Below are 26,997 nucleotides of genomic sequence, written 5' to 3' on the forward strand. Positions count from 1 at the left end.
CTCCTAAGAGGGCATAAATGTGAGAGAATCACAGAATGATCTTGGTTGGAAGAGAAAGCTCATCTAGTTCCAAACCCACCCCTCCACCCCCGGACAGAGACACCTTCCACTACAGCAGATTGCTGCAAGAATGACTACCTCTACTCCATTCAAGGAATAACCACCTGTATTCCGTTCAAAGAATAGCTACTTCTATTCCATTTAAGGAATAATTACATCTTCCCTTGCTTGAACATTTTCTCCAGCACTTTGCTGTCAGGGGCTGAAGAGCTTCTCCCACTTGGCTCATGGAATTTGTTGTTCAGATACACACACCTCTGGCTACAGCATGAAACACGTTCATCCGGGGAAGGCCATCGCCCCCAGAATGAACGTGATTTAAGCCATACGTGATTTAAGCCGTACGTGATTTAAGCTATAATCTTGAATAATTTACTGTTCTACAGGTGGGCTACAGAGGAACAGTGAATACTCTGGAGTGTACAAACTGCAGGAGAGGCTTGTTGCAGTCTGCGTGTGCCGTCGGCAGTGTCCCCAGCCCCGCCGGGCACGTCTGAGGAGGGCAGTCGGCATTCCTGCCTGTTTTTAACATTTATGGAGTTATTTTATTGCCTTCCTTTTCCCTGAGCATCCCTCCAGGACCCCCACCCCTGCAGCGCTGCTCTTAGGCCGGCCCCCTCCTTCCCGCTCATTGGCGGGCTCTGCCGCTCCAGGGCCCAATCGCTAGCTATAGCGATCGTCATGACAACGGAGGACGCCGCACGGCCCAGGCAGCAGCATGGCTACCTACAGACCCGGGGTGCTCATCGGCAACTGGAACGAGGACTCGTGTTTGCGGGAGGTGAGGTGGAGCCGGGCCCCTCTCCCCTCGCCAGACTCTTCACCTCTCGGTGTCACCCCAGATTCTTTCAGTTCAATTTAAACCTGAGATTGTGAGTGCTAAATAACGTGTCTACGTGCCCTCTCTCTGCCAGGAACTCTTGAGGGATTTTCTGAATAAAAGAGAACGAGGAGAACTTCTAACACAGAGAATAAACAGACTTCAAGATGATCTTTTAAGGAAGGTAATTTTTTTAAGATTATGTCAGTCCTCAATGACTCCACATAGACTGGAGTAGCTGTTATTAATATTCTTTATGCATTAAGGATGCTATGGATTAACATTTTGAATGCTGAAATGCTTCTGATAATAGCTTCAGATAATTCTGTAAAACATTCTGTATATTTCTATTTAGATACACCTGTCAGTGTCTAAGGATGGATTTGTTCATTTTGGGGACACAGTGATGCTTTTGAATACCGACGACAAACCCTCGGTGGAGAATCCCCGTGGTGTGTGCGGCAGTCTGACCTTGGCAGTTAATCTGGATGAACTGTCCATATTTTCACCTCTACCATTGCAAACCCTTCACGGAGTTAGTGCAATCAAGAGCGTGGCCCCTGTGGGTAGAAATACTTTCTGTATTTTAAGGTTTGGAACTTTATTTGTTGTTTTGGATTACTACTTTATCTTTTGGTAGCTTGTTTTGAGAAATATGCAATGAAGTTTGCTAATATACAAATGAATTTGAGGAAGATTAATTTATTTAAGAGTCTTTACCTTGGGTTGTGCATTGCGCTTAATTCTGTTCCACCTATGTGAATAATTCCAAGAAAATTTGAACAAGCTTAGAAATGGTGTGAAAACAGAATGGAGTTCACGGTATCATTTGATAAACTCTGCATCTGTTTTGAAGGTGGTCATATTTCAGCTGTAGAATTCAAAACATGTCCAAATTTGATTTAGAATCATTATTCACTCTTCTGCAAATAAGATCTCTGAAGTGAAAATTTGCGTTGATGCTTTTTCTGTACATGGACAGTGTTTTCCTAAAAAAAACCCCCCAAACCATTAACCAAACAGCATATTCCCTCTCTCAAAGACATATTTAATTCCAGCTGTTTGTGGGAGAAGAAACAGAGGAACAGGGTCCTGCTCAGCAGTAGAAATTTCTGCCTGAGTGCATGCATTTAACAATAGCGCATAAGAGTACAAACTGACCCATATAATCCTGATTGAACAAAACACTTTGGGTTAGACCCAAGAAAGAATTTTGATGCTAAGAGCATAATTTAGGCCTTCTAGAACTGCAACCAAAATGTTTTTGCTTAGCTGCTGACTGAATGCTATTGAGTCCCTCATTAAAAAGTTTATCAGCTGTAGATGAAAATGCTTACTGAGCTTAGCACTTAATGTTTCTGTGAAAAGCAGAGGTTATTCTGGAAATAGTGATATACCAGCATGCATGCTGATATGATGAGCCAAATTACTGAATATCAGTTACATACATTATTAGCAACATCTGTTAAGTTACATACAAACACAAACACACGCTGTTCTGCTTTTAGTACGTGATTCTTCAGATGCTTGTATTAAGTATATTTTAAAGGGGGCCCCAGTGCTGAATTCCTATTGGTTTTTCATTGGTTGGCATTTCTCCACCCTGTATGTTAATGAATATATCATTAAAAGTGATCAATACAGTCTCTTTCTATTCTGTTAAATATTTTAACCAGTAAATCATGTATGAAATGTCTTTTGAGTTAAGATATTTTGTCTATTTTTAAAGGTAAACTTCATACAAAAGATTGCCACAAGACCTAACTATAGAGCAAATTTTTTTTTTTTTTTAAAGGTAAAGTTGATTTTTAAAATAATTTCTTTCTTCCTTTTTATGATTTTAACAGTGTAGATGGAAGTGCACTGGGTGAACCAATTAAATATGGGCAAGCCTTTAGTCTTGGGACAACAGGAGGGTTTTCTGGCCAAATGGTAAGACAATAAGGCTGCTAATGGTAATGGCAGCATATACTGATAGTGTGCATTTAATTACTGTATATATAAAGCTGTACAGTGGTTCAGCATCTTAGCTTTACAGAACAGATTCAGAATCGTAAATAGATCAAGATAAGCAATACCTACTCAGAAAGTGTATGCAACTTGCTGAGATCAGGTGTGCAGGCCAAGGGGGCTGTCAGACAGAATGTGTGGATGAAGGAGATTTTAAAAAAGAAAAGAAAGAAAGAAAATTAAAATTAGCTTGTGAATCATGAAGAAATTAATTATTAGAGGGTGATTTTGACTTTTATTTTTTACTTTAAATAATTCTAAAATGAGATTTCATTCCTTATGAAGACAAATCTATAGCAGGTATATGAGGTAACATATATAATATATTCCACCATTCTGAGGGAGCAGATTTCTATTAATCATTCATATTGTTATCATGTTCCCCTCAGCAAGTTAGAAGCAAATAAGACATTATGGGTTACATGTGCACTCAAAATAAACTGAAAAAATTTTCCTCTCAGCAACCACTTTGGTGAGAGAGAATCTTCGGAATGTAAATTCAATTTTAAATTATTATTCACCAGCCTGAATAAAGAATAGCTATTTACTGAGTTTATCAACAGTAGAGGATCTATGTTACGGGCTTTTCATGTGTATCTTTAGCTTGGCAGACTGATTTTTCAGGAGTCAAAAGAAAATCATGACTTGAAAAATATTTTCTTAAATTACAGACCTGTTTCTTTTATATTTATACTCTCCTTATTATATATTTTTATTTACAGTTGTATCTAGCAAGTGACCACAAATCATTTGTAAGATTTGCTAAAAAATCTTACCTTCAGCAAGTATTTTTGACAGATGAGCTTTCCTATTTGACCCGCTGGCAAGCTGCCTTCTTGGATCCACAGCTGCGTCTTGAACATGAAGGATTTCCAGTTCCTGTAAGAAATTAAAACAGTAGAAAACATTGTGAAGATTTAACTGAAACAGTAGATGGAGTACTTAGAAACAAGTTGTGTGCATTTTCATAGAATGATTCGGGTAAGAAGGGACCTTAAAGCTCATTTCCAACTCCTTGCCATGGGCAGAGACACCTTCCACTGGACCAGGTTGCTCCAAGCGCCTTCGAACCTGGCCTTGAACACTACCAGGAAAGGGGCAGCCACAGCTTCTCTGGACAACCTGTGCCAGCACCTCACCACCCTCACAGTAAAGAACTTCTTCCTTGTATCTAATCCAAATCTACCCTCTTTTCAGTTTTATTCACATGTTTTCTTTATGTAAGTTCTGACCTGTAATTTTAGGAAGGGGGAGAGGGAAAGAATGATCTCTTTAACCAGGGAATCTGCATATACAACTGTGAGGTTCTGGTGTTTATTTTGAGGCTGATTTGCTCAGTTTTTCTCATCAGAATTTTTTTAAAGGTTGACATTATCAAGTTGGGAGAAGACAGTACTTGGAATCTGCTTTTCAGCACTTCTGAGCAATAAATTCCATTTCCAGTACTAGGAGCTCTGATCAATTAAGAACTCCTGCACATTAAATTTAAAAAGTATGAAAAACCCCTCAAAGCACCTGGATAAGTGGATGCCTTTGTAAATATGGAGTTTAACCCTTTGTAAATAAGTTAAGCAGATGCAGTATTTTTCTGTTCTACATACCTGTTGGTCTTCCTGAAGTGTTGTAGTATGGCAAAATAAAACAAATATAACTGTTCCCCTACAGCCTTGAACAGTGACTCATTTACATGAATCAACTTACTAACATTTGACTAATACAGTCAAAATTATGTAACTGTCAAAGACAACATTCTTTATTCACAGTATTGGTAAGTGAAAGTAACTAAAAATGAGTTCTGTTACATATAAAAAAATTTGCAAATTGGTAAAATAGAAAGGTCAATTTCTAGGCTGCATCCCCAGACCATCTGGATCTTTCATATGCCAAATATCAACTATAAGAAGAATCACCCTGATGGCAGAGGCCACTGGAATAACTCTAATACTTCCTTGACATTTTACTTTCTAAGTGCCCAGCAGAAGGGAGTGGTTGAGAACTCCAGTTGTGTTTTTAAGTGCTCAGAAGGAGTGAGGGCTTAAGAACTCCAGTTGTGTTGAGAACTGATATGGTATAAAATATCTTACTATAAATATACAGCACTCTTGAGTGATGCAGCTTACACTAAACAGTAAATAAAAGCATTTGATTTAAGTAAGAACAGTTAAAATCAGTATAAAAATTTCTGTCAAGTGTCTTCTCTTGGTTTTGTTTTTTCTTTTCCAGGCAAACTCCAAAATTATTATTACCCATTGCCAAACTAATCGCAGCTTGGCTGTTCCAAGGAACTTTTGGACAAGGTAAGCATAATTTATAACTGGCAGGGATGTCCACAACAATGTGCCAACCTCAAGAATTACTGTAAGAAGCAAGACAAGTACTTTAGGAACACACTGATGAAAAGAATGCAGAACGCATATTCTTGTTTCTCTTATTTTCTTTTAATTAAGCATTGTAAATGAGTATACCAATCATTTCCTATCAAATTCAGAGCAAGAGGTGACTGAGTATTTGTATCAGGTTTTTGAGGATGAAATAAAGGACAGCTGTTAAGTACCCGGTTTTCCTCAGTCAGAAAGAAATGGCGATGGGAACTTAACCAGCTTATACATACTGAGTCTGTATACCAGAGCCTTACACTGATGAGGCTGCTTTAGCTTTGAAGCTAGAAAAGTGTCATTTGCTCATGACTTCAAATTCCTAAATTATTCATAGGAAACCAAGTGGGCTATTGCATTTCTTGTAAGGGTCTGATATTTAAAATTGAACGGTGATATTTCTGAATAAGCCCAAAAACCTGGAGAAAAACCTTAACAATTTACAGATAATGCAAATCTGCTGAATTTGTATATGTATTCATTGCCCCTACCCATCCCCATTTTTCTTTGACTTTGCAGGTCTTATTTTGGAAGAGAGTATGAAGTAATTTGTCACACTTTTCTGGACACCCATAAAGCTGAAGAAGATAAGAATTACTGGGAAATAATTACAGGAGATCCCAGTGATGAGGATAGTACAATGATTGATAGGCACAACCGTCCGCTAGGGTGGATCAGAAAGAATGAGTCTTGTGAAGAGACAGAATAAAAAAATCCTAGCCTACAGCCAATAGAGGTCAGTGAGATTCTGACTCCTGGGTTTTCTGTTCAGATTCTAGAGATGCTTGTTTTAAAAATGGAAATGAAAGTCTACCATAAGTAATATTGCACAATCTAATCATGGTTATACATTGGGCAAAAAACTAACAGAATTTTATGAATCATGCAGAATGTTAAAAATTCATGAACCAGGAAGGGTTCATTTTCCCATTTTCCCATTCACTGATGGCAAAAAAATGTCAAAATCAAGGAAATCTAATACATTTTCAATAAATTACTGGCTTTCAGGAGGTACTTAACCAATTCTTCCAAAACCAAACCAGTGTCACTCTTTTTAAAATAAGCGTACAGTTTCCAGAACACTGAAAACCAAACTCATGAACTGTCATTGGATACTTTGACATTTAAAGTTCATCTGAAAGAAAGTTGGTTGTTGAGCTTGTTCCACACTCTGCCTAGCACAATGTTGTGAATTATTAAAAAAATCACAAATGAGCTGTCTATCTCAAGATTGGCTTCCAATTTATGGAAATGAACTTTAAAAGTGTATAAATTGATTTTTTTTTTTGTGTGTGTTTGGCCATGTATTCTAAACATTTAAATGCCAACCGATCAAGAACTTGAGCACAGTGGTACAGACCAGAGACTTTCGTCAGCTTTTTCCAACCACCACCATTTTCCATTTGCCTCCCACCCACAGAATTTTTCAATTCATAATCACTTCTACCTAGTTTGACAGCAAGGTAAAATTGTTAAAATTAAGCCCCAACAAGTCTCATGAAAGTATATGCTAAAGTAGAAAAAGAATAAGAGAGACTGTAAGTTTATCCAGTCAGAAAAAGATTGCGATCTGTGTTCATATCTAATTAGACACTGGAGAATCCACATGAAAAAAAATGGCCCAAGAATGGTAAACTGCAGCTGAAACTAATTTTTTTTTAAACAAGAAAATCAACCAAGCATGAGATGCAAAGACATGGAAAACAGATGTCATTACTTCATAGTTACCTGCCTTTATATGGAAGCTGAAACAGCATCACAGAGAAACTTAATGCATGACATTCCATTATATCCATTTAGTAAAGCCACATGCGTACATATTCCATTTCTTACTGTACCACAAGAGTGGGCTCTTTCAGCACAAAGGAAGTGAATTTCTGAGTAAAATACTACTTAAATCTCAAATTCAAAAAGCCATCCATGCTCATAAAGGTCAAGTAAAACTTTAAGTTTTACCAACATGAAACCACTAAACTTTCACAAAAGAAGGGACTGGTCCAAACATGTCTCAAAGCTTTATTCCCAGATAGGCTGTTTCAAACCCACTGACAAGGCTTTAAAAGCTCTTGCCTTTGTTCGGTATGAAGTAAATCAGCAGACTGTGGGACTGGCCAAGTTAGCACTTGGCATAGAGGGTCTCAGAGCAGGACATGCAGGTTTGCTTTGGGGTAGCATATCACAGAAGACAGGTTTTCAATCACTGTCCTTGTGTGCAAACCTCCACAGGTCTGTTATAGATGGGGTATTATTGAGGAAATTATCTTTAGGGACTTTTTCTTTCACTTTCTATGTAAATATATGAAACCTGACATGTAACTAATTATGCGTGTTTTTATAGAGACACTGTTACTACTCCAATTGACAGAGATTAAAATTCTGCATGTTTTCACAATAGGTTAACATAATTCTGCTTGGTTTTGTAGATATTAAACTAGAAAAACTTTGGCTGCATGAGTGCACTGCAGTGTTTCTAATTTGACTGTTGGGGACATTTACTGGTGTTGGGGATAGCTGTTTCAAATCTGGCAAAGTCTCTTTCTTCTCAGTTAAACGTAAGAAACAAGAAGAGGCCTTAAACCAAAAAACCATGGCTGAAACAAAGTTTCATGTGAACTCATGGAGGAATGAGAGCTGTGTGGGCAGAGTGCCTTCACCATGGATAGGAGCTGTTGTGTGATTGTGCAAGCATTGAAGTGGAACAGAAGCAATGTGGGCTGTACAAAACCAATTTTTTGTAAAGTCTTAGAGGAAAACCAGATAGCTACAGAAGTAGGTAATGTTGGAATTTGGTGCTGATTAAAATGGCTTGGAGACTTATGTGCATGATTTGATCAGTCTGTGCTCATGGGAAAGAACTTCCCAAGCTGTTGGAAAACAAAGAAAATAGAATCAGCAGTTCCTGATCACATTATCAGTTTTTCTTACCTAATACAGTTTTAAACCCACAGATTTGTGCATAGCTTCTTATACCATATAACAGATATTTATAATACAGCTGATTTATGATATCAAATACAGATATTCATCTGTTACCTAGTTTTTGAAAACTGTTTTTTACAGTTCTTATATTGTCCACATGATGGCACCACATTTTTCTAAATAGCACAATTACTGCTACATATGTAAAAGACCACGAAATGTTTAAATCCAAATGAGTCCCTGAAATATAGGCACAAAAGCCAATCAAGTTAAATCAGGCCTGAATTCTGGGCTAGGAAATGCCATTAATGTTTTATGGTGATTTTGGAAAATAAAGTTAAGCAACAAAGGGAGCTAGAAGAACATAAAACACTGTGTATTGCACACAGCTTTTTAAAGCTAATTGCAACATTAAGTAATTTGTAACCAAAACATACTTGGAGGAAATTAGGAGCTTTTTCTTTCACTTTGTATATAAAGGTACGAATGTATCGTTACATAGAAAGATGTGACAACCAATGCATGTTTTTATAGAGGCACTTTTATTACTTACTCCAATTTACAGAGATTGTAACTCTGCACATTTTCACAACAAATTGACAAAATTCTGCTTTGATTTTGCAGGTATTAAACTAGAAAAAAAAGTCAGGTGTAGAATGCACCACAGTCTGTCTGATTTGGCCACTGTGGTCATTTATTGATAAACACAGGATTTAATATGAAGAATTATGTGATTGAATGTTAGTGCAGGATCTGAACAATCCTGCAACTGCCAGTTAGAGACACAGTATGTTCTGATATATAGCTCCTATTCAGGTAATGGCAGTGGTGCTTGCCTCGTCTGTAAACCACTTTGCCATATACCAATGAAACACAAAATCGAGTATTAAGAAACCTTTTAATGCTTTTTCCAAATGAGACCCAATATGGATAGCTCTACAAAGTACATTGTGGGAAGAGAAAACTCACTTTGCCTCCATTCCAGGCAGCTCATAAGCTGTTAACATGAAGCTGATCCTGAGCTATTAGTCCTTGCTGAGAGACAGGGTGCATTAGTTCAGATTTACTGCTGTGCTACTATAGCTTTTCAGAGGCCTGAGGCACTGAGAAAACTTACATCTGCACATGTTGTGCTGTACAGACATGTGTTAGCAGCACATTATTGAAGTAAAGACATGGTACAGAGAATTCATAGAGTCACCAAAGTAAAGCTGACTAGTAAACTAGTTAACTCACACATTGGTAACACTGGATAATGAAAATCCAGTTTTAAATCTGTTTTAACTCTTCCCTCTCTTTTTAATGCTTACCCAAATCATATTTCCAATCACATCACTTCTTCTCTGCCATGCCATCTATCCCAAACTTACTGATTTGCTGTGGTTATAAAGTGCTTTTCAAGCACTCAGCACAAGCCTGTGGCCTGTCACCTTAATTACATCAATATCCTTAAGAGGCTGTTTTTCTTTTCTGTGGTTATCATGAAGTATTGTTTTAGCTCAGCTGATCAGAGGAGGAGGCCATAGGCAGGTTTGGTAACTGGATAAGACATCTGAGGAAAAAAAACAAACACAAAACAAAACAAAAAACAAAACAGAAAAAGCACTGAGAATATTACAATAAGAAATTCCACACAAGAGTGGAAGAAAGTATCCAAGCACTGGAAAATTTGGTGGAGTTGGCAGGTAAGAGGGTGATTTTGATAACATCTGTGCCCACTCATCCTAAATTAATATTGCATGTCTGCTGTAATTTGAGGGGGATTGGGGAGGTGGAATGTTCTTTTAAAACCAAAGCTGTTGCTTTAGAAACACTTAAGACTTTTTTAATGCACAAAAACTAAACTAAGAGGACACAAAATAATAATACAGATATGAAATCAAAATACATTAAGTACAAGTGGAAATTAGGCAATCCCTGACATTTTGTCAACTACACTTCTATTCTATTTGAGGCTTTGTTCAAGTGTCACCTCCATTCTCTGCCTGACCTGCCTGTATACAGCTTTGAGAGGGGCAAGCCACAGCTTCTAAGCCCCCTGCTTCATGCTGGTTTGACTTCATCCTGGAAGCTGTAAAAGGGAATCTAGTTCTTAATACTGCTTTCTTCCTGGATAAGAGGAGGAGTGGAAAGATCTGTCCCCTTGCTGGATGTGTGCTATTTCAGTAGGGATATGAACAGCCATATAATATCAACTACACGATTTGCATGCTAGGTTAGCATTACTTATAAGGAGAAGTACAATCTGCAATAAAGACCACCCCCATTTTGGTTTGGGAGGGATTTTTTTTGGTCAAAACTGCTATAAAAGGTATGTAATGAAACAATTGACACTTTTGTTCATTTTTTCATTGCTGGGCTTGTACAAGGTAGTCTGTTACCCAGGAGAAGAGAATCACCAGTGCAGCACTAGAAAGCATTGCTACAGCACTTAGCTTTCGAGAAGTTTCTGTATTTTTTGGCAAGGAGGACTCACAGTGCAGTAGAATAGGCTCAAACATTAAAAAATGCCTGATGACATTAATACCCTCATCCAGTGATGAAATTAATTCATATGCATGCATCTCTGGTGTATGTTTATACGAGAAGCTCAGAGAGCTAATTTCCCAACATCTGTTAAATGCTGCTTCGTATAGTACGTCAAAACAAAACTAAACAGACCATCCAGCTATAGGCCAGCTAGTATATATGTTTCTATAATGCTGGTCTTGTTTTAATTATAGGCTCCTTGGGGCAGGGACCATATCTTAATATTTTTTCCCAAATACGAATAACTACAGCAAGTAGTTCAGTAAGTAATGGCATAAAGTGGTTATTAAAAGTGGTTTTAAGATAACGAGAAATTGATGTAGACCTGGTGAAAATAAACAGAGATAAAGATGTGAAATCTATACATAAACCAGCACCAAATAGTAAACTCTTAGTGTGCGGTACGGAGCTGTAGCTGCCCAAGTAATTCTGACGTTAATAGGAGTTGCTAGGAGAAGAGCCCACAAACCACAGTGCTGTCCCTGTGGGTCTGACAAACCCACAGAGGGGAATAAGAATTATACACGGCAATGTTTACTTTTATACATATATTTAGTTATTTAATTATATGTCATAGTTAAAAATACCTAACCAACTTAAGTCCCATTCGCAAAAGTGACACCAGTCCTGAGAAATTGAAGAGCTGTTTCTGCAGCTTATTCACATTAGGAACTGCTAGGAATTAGGTTGTACATACCTTTGAAGATCTTAGTCTGACTAAGAAAATCACTTTAAAAATGGCTGTTAGCTATTTCTGAAAATGTTACCTGTAGAATTTATGAAAACATTCAATTCCTAAACAAGATCCCTAAGCAAGAAACTAGCAAATAAGCAAAGCACTGAATTAAAGTTTGAGTTACCTTTCCTTTATGGGAAAAAGCTCTTAAAATGCTAATTAACATGGATTATTGTTACAGGATCTCTAAAAGATGAAACACATCAGTTTGTGAAATTCACTTCAGGCAGCAATTTCTATCCTCCTCCCTGGTTTCCTACTACTCTTCTTGCTTGTGCTTTCTGCCTCTTCTATATCCTGAAGAAATAACTGAGCAGTTGTTTAGGGAAAAGTTTAAGGTTCATCAGCTTTTCCGGTCTTTTTGCTGACAGTCTTGGCAGCATCAGTTTAGCCAGAACACCCAAGATGTATTATAGTCTTGCAAATAACTAGTGAATTTAACTGACCATGAAGAGAAGCATATTTTGCTATATAAATATACATATCTATAGAAATAAAAATGAATTGGCACTGTATACACATACATACCCTGGGTGCTTTGGTGCTGACACAGAAATAGCGAGTAGTTCAGCATATGCAGGAGAACAATCTTTCCTCATCTAAAAGTATTAATTGGTTTCTTTTGAAACTGCCTAAACTAAGTAGTTCCTTCAGTGCAACCTTAAGTGGCCAGGGATATATTCAGGTCTCTAGCACATGTTGAGTAGAGGACCTAGATCACTTTACTGTGTGATCAGTATTTCATAAGTTCTGTGATGCCTTCATTTATTTTACTGTATTTTGTGAACTTGCTGCCAAAGTGGCAGTTGAAATTTGCTTTTCAAATCTTTCCTATTGAAATACCAGCTTTGGAACAAACCAGCAATTCTGGCAGAAGTCACTGTATTGTACAAAAATTTTTATGACCAATAAAATATTTTTAGGCCTTAAGTAGAACAAATGTTAGCAACTTGAGCAGGTTGCTGTGGTAATGGTAAAACACTCTTTTGGGAGTCCCAAGCAGGCATAGTTTAATCTATCAGCATCCAACTCTAACAGAACGGGCAGACTGAAAGGTAACTAAAGAGTGCTTCCTGCCTTGTTGCCTGGAGAGGGGAAGGTCTGAGTACGAACCTGCAAATCTTACAGACATAGTGCAGTTAACCCTGGCTGAGCAAGTTCTTGAAGAAAGGACCAAGACACACACCAGAGGACGGTGCAGGCCACCCAGTGGTCACGTAGGTGTATGGCATTACAAATTCATGCTTATCCCTATTGTGAAGTAAAATGTATAATAGATTATAATTACAAAAAATGGGGGCTGAGCTCACTTCTTAAATGCATGGTAAATTGAAGCAGCTCAGGTGGGTGGTAGCTATGGCAGGAGGGGTGGCAACTATGGCACCATTGTAGATCAGTGATCGTAGTAGATAAAAAGCAAAGAGACTAAGCAGGTCAAAAATGCACTATGTTTGAGCTTTGAATCTCTGATTACTGTTTCAAACAAGGGCAAAACTCCTTCAATTTCTCACTGATATAGGTAATGAAATTCTATTCTGCTCTCTCTCATACATGTATCATGCTTTTTCATTCCCCATTTACCATATCTGTGCATCAGTGTCTCTTCCTGTCAAATGGACATAACTCTGTCCTAAAGGAAGATAGCAAAAAGCATTTTGTGGATATATACATTTGCTCCCAAATGGCACCAAATTTCACAAGTTGAATTAATAAAGTTAGCAATCTTGATCAAGTTATCAATTTATCCACATTTCTTTTTCAGATACAAATGATGTGTTTTTTTTTAAAGGGGTCCGTATTCCCATCTCAATAATTACAATGTACAGCCCTTGATACAACATAGCTTATTGTTCTCACTGCTCACTGAAAATGTTGATGCTTCCAGAAGTAGTTGTAACTCAACACTTTCCTCTGTCCCATGCTAATTAATATCTAACTATATATCAAGTGATTGTACCATGTTAGGCAGTTATGAGTGCTAACTCATTTTACACAGTATCACACTTTGGGACTAGTGAATGGTCTCTACTGAACACTAGGCTTTATACAGCATCCAGAAACACCAACACAAATTCCTGCTTCCTATGAAATTAGCTTAACAAGGATATGGGGAGTAACCATTTGCACTATATGGGTGATGTGTGCAACCTTTTCATCTAAGCAATTATTTCTGAGAACAGAATGTTCATTCATTACAGAAAGAATTGAGAAAAACTCAATTTATACCACATATTTGGCCTGTTACATACACAACCATTACCTGCTTGGTTTTAGAAGTGTTACGTACAAGCCAAAAAATAGTGAAGGTTTCTTGGTCAGCCCATGTAACCTATAGCAATTTTAGGTTTTCTGCAGTAACCTAAGATTCACATTGTAAAGAAAGATGTTGTCAGAATTTGAATAAATGCATAATAAGGTTTTTAAAACATATTTGAAGCCATTCTATGAAAGAACTTACCAACATTCTGCGGTAGGGCAGCAATTTCTCCGAATGAACAGTACAATTAAGTGAGCACAATACTGCTGTGTAACTGTCATGGTGAGAGTATTCATCACCTAGAGTTCTTGTGCCTACAACAGAACAGCATCCCCAGCTAAGAGGCTTCAAGTGAGTGAGACAACGAATCTGAAACTGAACTGATAAGCAATGAAAGGAGTTCTTAAAGAGTTCAGAAAACACATCCATGAGAACAGTTACAGAGGGGGAAAAAAAAAAAAGAACACCAACTAAAGCTTTTCAAAATACATTTAAACTTGGAGAGCTAATCACTTGGGAGGATCTGATACGATATTAAACTTCTGCAGGTGAACACAGGCTATTTTCCGCACAGAAATAAGCAATGATCATGTTATGGTTTAATAGTCAAATATAGCCATAGTTATAGTCTTCAATAATAAGCTATGAAGTATTGTGTTGACACTTTTTCGTTGATCAAAGTTAAAAAAGTTAATTCAAAGAGTGTTTTAGAGATCCAAAAATCCACCTTAGCCACAGTTAAAAACAGTTTGCCTTGTATAGTTCCTGTAACTGCAAAAAGATCCTGGTACGATAAAGCCACTAATTATAGAATAGAAAGTGTATTGGGTTTACAGCTCAAGGTTCATAAATCTATGTAATGTTTGTATGTTGAGTACAATCAGGGCAACACCTAATAAGTTATAATTAATAACTTCATTTAGGTAAAGAAAACAAACCATTAGTGAGTTGGATCTATTTTTATGTGATTTTGCCAATTACTATATTACATTCTTCCAATCCAGAAGAATGTTAATAGAAAATATTAATGGCTGGGCATGCTTTTCAAGAAAAAACTAAACAGAAACAGCTCCCAAAATTGGTTATGGGAGTACTAACTGTTGAAATGAGATTATCTACTATGGCTCCCCCATAAAAGTACATCTCTGCTATGTTAAGTTGCATAGAACAGAATAAACATTCCACGAAGTTCTAATTACCTTAATGCTGAACTTTCAGTTGACCATATTTCTGATTCCAATATATCTGCCTTCAAATCCCAGTCCTCTGAATTCTGTCCGTACATAGACAACAAAGAAATCACATTGCAAGAATCTGCTGGAAGAAAATAAAACAAATTCTTTAGTCCCTTACTGCAAAACACATTCCTCAGACTTCTTATAATTGTTCTCTGAACTCTTCCCACCTTGTTAACATCTGTGCTAAAAAGAGTGGATGCCAGATTTGGACATAGAATGGCTTGCTTAATGCTTTATTCAGTAGTAAGCATGCTGTTCTTTCCTTGATGCTTTTTGGCACATGCATCCATTTTCAAGGCTACATCCAAGTCCATAGTGAGGGTGGGTGGCCTGGGGCTAGCTAAAGGAAAAAGTTGCATCCTCCAACCCCCTTATTCTCATTTCTCTTTGCTTGAGCAGTTTGAGACTAGCACAACTGTTTCCCCCAGAGTCAAGGAAGGAGGGAGGGGGAGATGGAGAAGTGAGTTTGGATGCACAGAAGTGCATGCTTGGGATCAGTAGTTAGGCTAAGAACACCTGGGAGCTGTTTTGCTAACTTCAGCTGTTGGTGAATTACTCCATGCTACTCTTGGGAGACTGGAAAGGGCTTTTTGTGAGTTGAGATTACGATTTTCTCTCTCGTGGTATTCTGCTGCTCTAGGTAAGTGCTAGCTTTACCTATAACTACTTTGGCTGCTTTTGTCCATACAGCATTTTAACAGCCAATTGCCATTAAATTATTTATTAAAGATATTAGAATAAAGGATAAAAGTATAACTTTAGAGGTATAACCTAGCTGTATATTTAAAATGGCATAAGATGTTTAAGGGTAAAGAATAGTGGAGGACTAAGAAAAATACGACTCAGAAAGTATCCAGACTGAGTACACAATACAAGTTAATGGTTATTTTGAGCTGGGAGGGATATGAAGAAGTGGAGATCCCAAGACCTACACCAAAACTGGGGTTAATTTCATATATTTACTACTTATCTGGAAAGCAAGCATGCAATAGCAGAGACATCCTAATTCGGAAATTACACGTGATTGTGTAGAAAACCCACAACTTTAAAAACAAAAAAGAACAAACTAACCAAAATCCTAAAGGAAGGGACTGGACAAGATGGCAGCTGAAATTTAGTGTAAGTAAGTGTGAGGTAACATGTGTTGAAAGGAATAATTTGAATTATTCATATACAGAGATGGTTTGCAAAATCACTCAAGAAAAAGATCTAGGTTTTACTGTGGACAGCTTAATGGAAACTTCTACTCAGTGTGCAATAGTGGTCAAAAAAGCAAACAAAATGTCAGGCTATATTAAAGATGGATTAGAGACTAATACTAGAAATAATAACAAGACTATCAGATACATCAATAAAGTGTTCTTCATTTTAAGATTAGATTATTTAGTTCTCATTATCTGAAAAGAAACAGGCATCACCTGGAAAAAGGAATTAAAAGGGATTTGGGGCACTTCTATAGAGTGAAAGATTTTTAGAGGCTGTCAGAATAATCATGGTCTTCAAAGTCAAAATATTTTCTCTAAACAACTTCTCTGCTCATCAGTTTGTAAACAAGGATAGCAGGAGCCACTGACCTTTGCTATATCTACTGACATGAATAGATGAAAAGTGGCATGCAGACTGTGGATGAGCTGCTTTTGAGCACAGAGCCTGAATGTCATTTCCCTGCTGCTCCAGAGAAAAAGGGAAAGGGTCACCTCCTCACTGAACCTCTTCTCTGCTCTCTCTGAAGCCCAGTCTGCAGGGCCTAATCCAGCACCACATCTTATACAGCTTAGGCTCAGCTGATGCCTATACTAAGCACATTTTATTCATTCTGTACCTACTCCTCAAATCCAGTTTAGCATCCTAACTTGAGATCTTTCCTCCTTTAATCCTTTCCTTCCCCTTGTGCCCTGCACTTACATATCTGAACTATCCTCTGCTGCTTCCGCAGTCTCACACCAGTTAACCCACTGCTCCAAACATGGCCTTTTAACCCCCTTTCCCCTCACAGCAGGCACAGCTCACCAGCTTAGTTCCTTCAGTGTCTGCTGTCAGGATTATCAGCACTGTTGGATATGCATTAATTTGCCTCCCCTGCAGTACCTGCACAGCAGCCCACTTCCCCATGTCCTGCAGACCACCAAGAAGTGCATGATGCTGTTGACACTGTCAATTACTATCCATGGTAAATGAGAAAGACTGAAATCAGAGCTTAATTTATCACAGAGGACCCCTTCTATCCCTCTTTCACCTTAGAGTTACAGCATGCCTCAGTGCATATGCTGCTTAGGTATTAAGGCAGAAGGTTTCCCTCCTAATCATTTGACATACTAGATTCAAAGCTGTCCTGTGGATTATGGACAATGATATACACCAACCTCTGTGGTTCCTAGGGTAAAGTGCTTGCTATAAATAGATGTCAGATTTATAAATTTAACATTGTTTAGTCTGAGGGTAAGTGAGGAAAAAGGGAAACTCATTTGCTCAGCAGTGGGAGGGTGTGGAGTGTTGTTTTCTGCTGTGGAGTTTTATTTTTATTACTAAACTCTTGAGATGTCAGAGCCTAGAGATGTCACAAGGTCCTTTTGCTGTTCTGGGCTGTGAAACCAGAAGGGGAATGAACTGATGCAGTTTTATATAACTTACGAATGTGTTTAGCATTTTGTGTGACAGTGAAGGCAGAAAATTTAACTGTTTCCTTTGTGATCTTTATTTTGTTTGTCTGGAATTTCGCTCTGTTCCAGAACTGGCAGCAGCCTTGTCCAGAGCAGGACATTTACCCGTATAACCAAAATAAATTCTAATTACAATAAAAACAAGAGAAAAAAAAAAGAAAATTTAAAGTTGTGCTGTAAAATGGCATTATTACCTCTCTAACAGGAAGCATATGGAATAGTAGCATGCACATAGGTCTGAGAGCCAGGAATAAATCAGTGCTAGTCTAGACATGCTGATTCCAGCTGTGGTCCTGAAACAAGCTGTTAGGGCTAGAATTTGATTAAGTCTAATACCCATCTGGAGATGATGATGAACGAAGGCAGAATAGCACGGTCCCATCAGAGTTGTGCTAGAGGTACTCAAATGATTGCTAGGACACAGGCAGGAGAGCAAGGGTTACCCACTGTAATTCCCTCTAACAGTGCTGGATCCACAGCCAGCATATGAAATCAGCGTGGCACATCCTATGGAATAGTGACTTATCACATTGCCACGTTCTCTCCAGGACAGAAAAAGGAGGAGAGGAAATGTCTTTATTCAGTCCAGTTTTCCATTTCTTAGTATGGCCCTCACTCAGGATTTTGCTTGTGCTTTTTCCCTCACTGTGGCTATAACACTTAATTAGCTAATATTTATAAGAACCCAGGAAGATGGAAAGCCTACATATTATCTATTTAGGGTAATTACCTCACAAAAAACCATAAATAAATGATGACCAGTGATGTAATTACAGAGAGCAAAGAACTAGCAGTCTTACAAACCCTCACCAAAATAACTCCTCTCTCCCGCCTCCACTCCTGAAAACAATGAATCTGTCTCAAGTGATCTAATATGAATATTTGCACCTCCTTTACTATTATCTTATTGTCACACAGCAAAAGCATTCTAGCTTGTGTCTGTTTGCTTTAGCTTGATTTCTGCCATCTTCAGACAAAACTCTTCCTCCAACTACACAGACTTTATTCACCAAAGAAAAACCTCCCAAAGCCCTTGCAGACCTTATGAAAGGCGTTTTCACTCACTTGGGTTAAATGAGCACTGTGTGTTTTCTTTCTCTTTTTTTTTTGGCGGGGGGGGGGGGGGGAGGGGGAGGGTGGGATGTGAAAAGTAATAAATGAATCATTTCAACTTTGGGCGAGAAGTTTAGGTGTTTTATTTATACCATGCAACTACATAAACACAGCACGAGCCAGTTAACCAATGAACTGCAGGAATGAGAAGCAATGAGATGATCTAAAACATTTTAACACATTTTCCATATATTAGCCCTTGGACTAGTTGTGTTTTGCTTTCTTACAACAGACACAAGTCAGTAAATGTCCAGAAGGAAAGTCTGAGGTTTTACATTTCTGTTTGTGGTACAGGAAAAGGGTTACGATCTCAGTGGTTGATTCAGTGAAATAACATCTCTTTTATACACATCTGCCTAGCAAGTAGGGCGGTAGTTGGAAATACCCAATCTAAAGCATTAAAGATTTGCTGGCAAATAGCAAGGCATTTTCTGCAAAGGAAAAGTTGTTATACTGAGTAGTCACTTTGAATGCTGAGGAGTTACAGTCAAATATCCAAACACTGTGGAGTTACACTGCATTTATTATTTTGTCAAGTTTTTCACACACTGGGAATTGACTCTGCTGCACAGTTCATAACCAAGAAGGCATGATAACAGTGGACTTTTAAGAAGAGACTTGGCAATGGTAAGTTATATTTTTATAGCAAATTATTTAGGCATCATGCAGTTATCTCTTTTTACATGTCAGCATGTATAATTTTCAACTGTTTTAAATTAAGAATTTAAGAGAAGTGTAAACAAATGAGAGGTAAACCAGAGGTGTTTCACAAGCTATGTTTTTGTCTATTTACTGTCATCGCTGTTTTGTTTTTAAATGATATGAGAAATTTGAAGTAACAATCAGCATTATGACTAACACAAAGATGCTTTGCATGGACATACCTTAATTTAGGACACTTTCATTTTGCTGCATATTTGTCCTATTTCTCCTGACACATATAAAAGCCAGTAGAGTGGACCAGAGTCTTTTGTGAGTTTGTAGCTTTCTTCAGTTTTGGAGGCCTCTCTAAACCTGCAATATTAGAGAAGGCAGAAAAGAAACAAACAAATCAAACAATTCATTACTCAAAACAATTTTAAATCAACATAATCTCTCTGACTGGCAGTTAATTTTCATAAATAAGAATTATTAATTAATTTCAAAATGACATGAAAAAGAGAGGGGATATGGGCTTATTGCTACTCTTTTTAGGTTTTGTTAAGCCCTTTTTTTCCCGAATTGTTTATAACCTTTGTACTCATTTCAACTCTGCTGTGTAACTGCATGGTTTATTTTTTAAATATTTTATTTTTCTTTAAAGAAGCAATGCAGAAAAATGCATTTCTCCATGAGAATTGGATAGGGGTAGTATCTAATCCTCTGAACACACATAGATATATCCAAACTATTTTAAAATTAAACATTAATGTGATTATCCACTACAGTTTCAGAGCATAGTTCTAACCAAGACATCCAAATGCAATATTTACTTGAATCTCTGTATGAACTAGCCTATACAGGAAATCAGTAAATTGCTCCAGAATCTCAGCCTCAAAGGGGATATGTGTTTGTTTAGTCATATACTATAAATAACATCTGTAGACTCGAAGCTTTGCCAGCATTATTAATGCAGTGTTCACTTAAAAGTACCCTTTATTATGAGCCTCATTAGTAACTGATTTATACAGTATGAACCTACAGGAAAAACATGCAGGCTAGCACAGCACACATATATTGATGTTGTATTATCCATATTGCCAGTGTAACCTCTGTTGTGGTGCTAGTATGCTCCGAGTTGGACAGCCCCTTGGGAGACACAGGACAGGGGCTCCTGGAGCACCTTTTGCTGCTCCTCTGCAGGCAGATTGCTGTCAGGGTGGAGGTGGGGACAACATACTCCTGTCATCCCCCAGTGTACCAGCCTGTGGCTGTGAACTGCTGACATAAACCTGGGGCGCTGCCAAATTGCTGCAATTTATGCTGAAATACTGGCCCAACAGATGATGGCCTCTTCATCACTTTTACAGCTCTTCGCTATTAGAGAGCACTGGTGATGCGATCCACTGTTGTTATTTGCCTAGTACTGTTATAATATTTATGCTGTCTATATTACAGTATGACACACACTGTACACTATAAAATAACTTGCATGCTTTATCATATAGAATAAACGTTGTATGCAATGGATTCTGCATAACACAAGATAATTTGGGGTAAAATATCATTACTTGACATCAGCAAATTCTTATTCTTTTCCACGAGTAGCTGTTAATTATTTTGTTTATTGTCCCATTAAAACAAAACAAAACAAAAAACAACACAAAAGCACAAAAAAACAACAAACATTTAATTATCTTACAACATTTTTCATCAAGGGAAATCCCCATCTCCCCCACATCAAAGAAAAACCGTGACAGCCACAACTAATTTTCATTGATGAGGACAAGGATTCAGAAGTGATGGAAAGTAAGCCTGTCCACAGTCAGAACAGCAGGTCACTATCAGAGCTGGAAGCAGATCTCCAGACTCAGTACAGTGTTCTGCCAAAAAATGAGCAGTGCCTGACTGTTACTGCTTTATAGTGAGTGGTTTGTATTAGATGTGGTTGGTAAGGTTCAGTTATAGGTAACTTATGCCATTCACCCAAGATTAATGCTGAGCTTAAACTGACATTGTCAAAATCTGAACATTTTTCTTACGCTCATTTTATAAATTTGAGTCCTTTGTTTTAGGCAGAAATACTAAAAAAACTCCAACTTTAAAACTCTGTCCTTGGATGGATCCCCAAAAGTGCAGGTATTCTTACCTCCTGAATGTGTGAGTCAAATCTTTTAAGATTCATTTCCGTGAATTAAAAGACAAAGTTTACAGTAATTTTAAAAGATATTGAAGAAAAAGGAAAGAAAAGGAAAAAGGAAATCATGGGTTATGTTGGTGGTGTCATAGTTGTCTTAGAACATGATTTTGGACAACCACTTGGGACTTAAATTCCAAAAGAGACTATTTCTTTTCAGAAATCCAAAAGGAGATAATATTAATTCTTCTACAAAAGCTAGTAGATATTCCCTGGATCAAAAATGTGCATAAATAAGTAAAAGATGCTGGAAAATCTGACCTCCCTGAGCACATGTCTGCTCCCGTGTCAGTGGCTACGCCCAGGACCAAGCTTGTGGGAGTACATGGCATCATGAGATCCTTAACATGCTCTTTTAAACATTCACAGACATACTAGCTTTTCGTGCATATCCAGACAGCCTTTTCCAGCTAGTCAATTCACAAGACAGCCATGTCTCTGGAGGCAATCTATCACACAATTGAATCACGTAGCTGCTCATTCCCTCCTTCAGCTGCAAAATGAATACCTGTCATCTGAGTAATATCAATTTCTTATGGATGAAGGTATTTGTCCTGGTTTCAGCATGACAGTATCTCTTCCACCCCCTGATGCTATGGAGCTTAATTACTTACTATCTGGTAGCCCTGGACTATAGACACTGTGGACCAAACAGTTATTTTAGCCAATATTTAAATTGAGGTCACCACAAAATCCCAAAGCAACCAACTATTAGCCCATAAAATACAGTTCTTTGGTGCCTCCCACCCCGTGGTCTCCCTTCCTTATCTTCAGAAAGGGTGCTGAAGTAGTGCCTAGCAGTAATAGTCAAGCTTTTTTTGACAAATACAGAAATAAAGCAAATGATTCTCAGGACACAGCAATGTTTAAAAGAAATGGTAACTAACCTGCGTAACAATCTGTCTGAGGGTGTAGCAAATTTTCAAGATTAGCGGAATAATGCATTTACATTCAGATTTAGTGCTTATTTTAAAATATATGCTTCAGCTGGGGCCATCAGTACGGGAATTACAGGTTAATTTTGTCTTTGACAGGTCACTTAGACTAGCTAATTACAACTACTTCTGGACTTGAAACCTGCAATTCTGTAGAAAAAACAAAACCCCAGATCAGGAATCCTCAGCTGAGGTCTCTCAGTCGCTATTAAACATTTAACATTATTTAACATTAGGTACTGCTTAGAAGTCGCAGGCTGATTTCAAAACATGGAGGAACAGTCTTCTCTAAAGACACTAGATCCTAGACTGTTTAGGATGCTACAGCTGACTCCAGCACCTATTCACGCCTATGAGAGTGTCATCAGATCTCATGAAGCACCAAAAACATTTTCAGTTTGTGTCTTACCAGGGAGCTGTTTATGTGACAGATTATACCGTTTCACTTATGAGAAATTTGTAAAATAATCTAGTCACATCTTGCTGTCAAAAATAATGTGCCAACACGTACGTGGTGTGCATGCCAACAAAAGTTGGTGTATAAAGCTACAGTATTGCAGAAGTTAAGAGCAAGAGAGCTGCCATCACAGCTTTGTACTGGTATCGTCAACACCACAAATAAAACTCATCCACTTGGCTTCATTCCAGCTGTCACAGCCTTAGAGATAAAGTAAAGTAGCATAAATGTGCAGGGTCTTCAAGACTTCCTTGGTTCAGAGTTAAGCAACAGCCTGTATTGAGTAGCTTTGCCTCTGGCAGGCACTAGGAATGACAAATAATCAGAATTAGCTACTGCTAAAGCCTTGCAAGTTAGAATTACAACTGTACTTACAATGTGGTAAAGTCATCTTATTCAGGCATAGATATCCAAAAAATGAGACTGCATAATTCATCAATCACCGGCAGTACTATTTAAAAATAAACAAGCAAACAAAACCACCTAACCAAACCCCAAACCCAAAAACTCCACAACAACCCCCTCAAAGAAAACCCAAAAAACCAAACAAAACCAAACTGCACTCAAACCATCAAGTCCAGCAAAGCGAGACAGGACTATGCATGCTATCTGTGAAATACTAAAGGACAACAGACCCCCTAGTTCAGTAATACCAAGATCAAACTTCTGTAGAAATTGGTGCCTGTACCAGAGTGCAAAATATGGAGCTAATTCTGCCATTGGTACTCAGATGGACTAAACACATTCACCTCTTTAGTACTGCCATTCATTACTATCTGGCTGTTCAAGGAGTAAAGGAGGAGGCAGTAGCAATGAATATGACAGAATTCAACACAGACTCACAATAAAATGTAAAACCAGACAGGTCCAAATGCACCTTTTATACTGAACCCATGAAAAATACAGAGAAAATATTAATATGATATTTTTATGCAGAGTAAGTTCATTTTTCTTTACCCTTTCCTTTTTTTCTGATAAATCATAATTTTGGCAATTGATAATTCTCCTTTCATTCAACCTGAAGGGCCCCTTATGTCAGCCTACAGTTCAAGGGAACATAAATCAAAAGGAATGCAAAGTCAGATGAAAAAGGAACAGTATGTGACTGGAAATGCGGAGAGAAGAGGTAAAGTCATAACTTTTCAAAATATTTGTTTTAAATTAGAATGACACCATACAGGGAAGCTCACATAATGTTTTTACTACTCTGGTGCAGTTATAAACTGTGTATTGGTCAATGGCTTTTAAGAAAATGATGGACCTTTTCTTCAGTACCAGATATTTAGCAGCTTCATAGCCGACATAAATGTTGTCATGTTTCTCTAAGCCCAAGATAATCTCTTACATGTAGTCTATATACCCAGTACAAAAATAATAAAATAGCAAACACAACCCACAACACTGTTAGAAAGGTTCAATTCTTGCTGCACCTCATACACTGCACCATGGCTACAGTCAATGCTCTTCACACTTATAGTGCTGTCATTTTTCAACCTCATGCTCTGAACACAGTATTTATGTAGATGACATGGGCTAGTTTTTCTGCAAACAAAGCATTACACGTATACAGTAACATTCTTTACAGAGTTCTAGGATGTGTTCTCAAGATGAGGTAAATATACTTTTTGATGGGTGTACACTCAGACCCTCTTCCATGGAAGTATATGAACAATATTTTACAGCTAATCTCTAAGGCATTGCAACAAGTAAGGACAGCAGAATAAGGTTAGTAATCAGAGTGTGAGTGCATGTCATGCAACACATGTTTTTGGAAAGATAAGGTCTAGTAACTCTTATGAACTCACAGGAAAGCAATTAACTGGAAAACAGTCTAGAATGCTGTAGAGTGGGACACCATTATGAAAGAGTCAGGTAATAATGTTCACAAAAGGAAGTGGATTTTTAAAAATGGATCTGAAGAAGGAGGAGATGCAACCATACGAAAGCGGTATGAAGCTGAGAGAAAGAAGGGGCAGAAGAAGAAAAGATAAAAGCATGTAGAAGATAGAAGATGATGTCAGTACAGAGGTCAATGAGAGAAGGATTCGACAGAGACTTGAGTATCAAGATATTTTTCCTAGTTGTTGTACTAGGAACAAATCTTCGAGGCAATGAATTTAAAACAATTAAAAGGAAGTACATTTTTAGGTAACACATGAAACTTATTGCCTCTGGATACTCTTGAAATCAAAATCTTAATGGGAGCCAGAAATGCATTACACAGGATTCATTTCATCTTTAGAAAAAAAAAAAAAAAAAAAAGAGTCTTTGTGCTTCCTGGCAAATGTTAGGTACTAAGTGGTGAAAGGATTTAGAAAGCGATTTACCTAATTTGACATAATGCAATACTCATCCATTATGAGGCAGCTGTAGCTTATGCTAAAGCAAGGCTATCCAATCATAATGTAAAATGCTCCAACAATTTTGGAATATGTACAAAACCTCAGAGTGCCAGCCTCCCATTACCAACAAGGTACTCAGAAGAAAATCTTCCTGAAAGCAAGCTCTCTACTACCTCTTTCATTTTTTACAAGGTAATCCTTTTGAAGCAATTGCTATTACCAAGAAGGAGAAGGATACTGGATTAACTGTGCTCATAGGGTGACTCAACGTGCCATGTTGCTATGTTTTGACGGATGGAAGGGCAGAGTGAAAGTTGTGAAACCCAAGGCAGTGATGACTAATCCAGTCCTGGCTTAGCAGCAACGAGGAGATGGATTGTCCTGTGCGACATAACTGTTGTCTGGAATATGGCAAAATGTGAAATTTGTGAGTTTAAGTCAAAAGTAATTAATCAGCTTGCTGAGTAATGTAAGGAAAGGACAAAAACTATAACACTCCAAACCATTGGCTTGCTTTCCTATTAACACAAGCAATATTCAGAGCTGGGTGGAGATCAGGACTGAGGCTAAGTGCCATCATTACTTAGGTTTGCTTTGCCCAGTACTAATGTTCTGTTTAAATTTATGTGCTCCTTTTCCGAAAAGGTTATCACCAGTAGCAACAGGCAAAATATTTAGGACTGAATAGCCTGCATATTTGTCCACTAGAATCCAAACCTTTGGATATGGAAAATAATTTGGGGAAAAGAAGGATCAGCTCCTGTATCTGTTGTAGTTCCAGACACATCCTGATTTTAGTCAGACAAAAAAGAGCAACTGTCATAAAGAATAAATTGAGTGTCTCCTCTATTTCCTTCTCCCACCTCCAATAGACACTAACTCCAGACATCAGAAAAGTTACTCCATTTTATGGTAACTAGTACCTTATCCCATGGCAGAAGTATCACTCTACCTGTGAACAGTACTGTTTGACTTTTATTCTGAAGCAAAGGTTGCTGCCCCTTCTGCATACTATTCCCTTTAACTAGAGATATTATTTCCATCAACTCCTGTCTTTGGGTGAAATCTCTGTCCTACTGAAATCAAAGGCAAAACACCTAACTTCAAAGTGCCCATGATTTCTGCTATATTCTTGTTCCACATGTTAATTCTGCTATGGGTTTTAAGTACTTCCATTTATTTGTTTGAACTCTCTTCATTTTACTGCATTCTTATTTTCCCATCCCTCACATGAGAAGGCAGTAAAGAAACCCAGCTGAATTTCCATATAGTACCTAATATCTCATAAACCTTTATCTATACAGCTCCCTTCTGTAAAGGAGAGTTCACATAATTTCAATCTTCTAATACAAAATTCCAGCCTCTGATCAGTGTTCATTGCCCTTTTCCTGGTACAATACCTTAGAGCTAAGTAGTGAAGATTGACCACAGTATCCAATATCAAAGCATACTGTTAATGCAACATGGCAAACACAGCAGAGGTTCTCTCTCTTCTTTTCCTTATGGCTTCTAAAACCCTGCTTTTGTGTTCACCACTGGGCACTGAACAATTACCGTACAGAGACGATGGAAAAAACTGCTAAAGGTTAGAGTGAAACAACATGAAAAATCTGCCCCTCCTTGTGATATTTATGTTTCTGCTGCTAGCCCTGGCTGAGGTCCAAATTCTGAATGAACAAAACTCCCAGTGGCTTAGGCACTACAGTATTC

At 37.8% G+C, this 26,997-nt stretch overlaps 2 protein-coding genes across 7 annotated transcripts in view; both read left to right on the forward strand.

Moving 5' to 3' along the window:
• Positions 1–778: 778 nt before the first annotated feature.
• CFAP161 (cilia and flagella associated protein 161) lies at positions 779–7,974 on the forward strand. 2 transcript variants are annotated; one of them, XM_065688280.1, is made up of 8 exons: positions 779–841; positions 975–1,064; positions 1,236–1,471; positions 2,728–2,812; positions 3,613–3,771; positions 5,114–5,187; positions 5,785–6,001; positions 7,812–7,974. In XM_065688280.1, the coding sequence occupies exons 1-7, from the start codon at positions 779–781 to the stop codon at positions 5,972–5,974; spliced, it is 897 nt and encodes a 298-aa protein (XP_065544352.1). In that variant the 3' UTR covers positions 5,975–6,001; positions 7,812–7,974. The 2 variants fall into 2 exon arrangements, with proteins under 2 accessions (XP_065544352.1, XP_065544351.1); XM_065688279.1 differs by lacking the exon at positions 7,812–7,974 and having other exon boundaries at positions 5,785–6,347.
• Positions 7,975–15,496: 7,522 nt separating this feature from the next.
• IL16 (interleukin 16) overlaps positions 15,497–26,997 on the forward strand; it is a 49,176-nt gene continuing 37,675 nt past the window's right edge. For 2 of the 5 annotated variants that reach the window (XM_065688272.1, XM_065688274.1), the window contains exons 1-3: positions 15,504–15,584; positions 19,255–19,344; positions 23,970–24,071. Coding sequence is in view for 1 of the 5 variants with exons in the window: in XM_065688276.1 (XP_065544348.1) it covers positions 19,342–19,344 (3 nt within the window). In the remaining 4 variants the exon portion in view is untranslated. Of the gene's footprint in view, positions 15,585–19,168; positions 19,345–23,969; positions 24,072–26,997 lie in introns of those variants that run through there. The other 3 variants (XM_065688277.1, XM_065688276.1, XM_065688273.1) reach the window with 3 other exon arrangements.

This window comes from Lathamus discolor, chromosome 8, assembly GCF_037157495.1.
Source record: "Lathamus discolor isolate bLatDis1 chromosome 8, bLatDis1.hap1, whole genome shotgun sequence".
Lineage (NCBI taxonomy): Eukaryota > Metazoa > Chordata > Aves > Psittaciformes > Psittacidae > Lathamus > Lathamus discolor.

Coding starts and splice junctions, on each gene's coding strand:
- CFAP161 (XM_065688280.1), top strand. CDS start 779: ATGGCTACCTACAGACCCGGGGTGCTCATCGGCAACTGGAACGAGGAC. Junction 1,472..2,727: donor AATACTTTCTGTATTTTAAG/GTTTGGAACTTT, acceptor TGATTTTAACAG/TGTAGATGGAAGTGCACTGG. Junction 2,813..3,612: donor GAGGGTTTTCTGGCCAAATG/GTAAGACAATAA, acceptor TTTTATTTACAG/TTGTATCTAGCAAGTGACCA.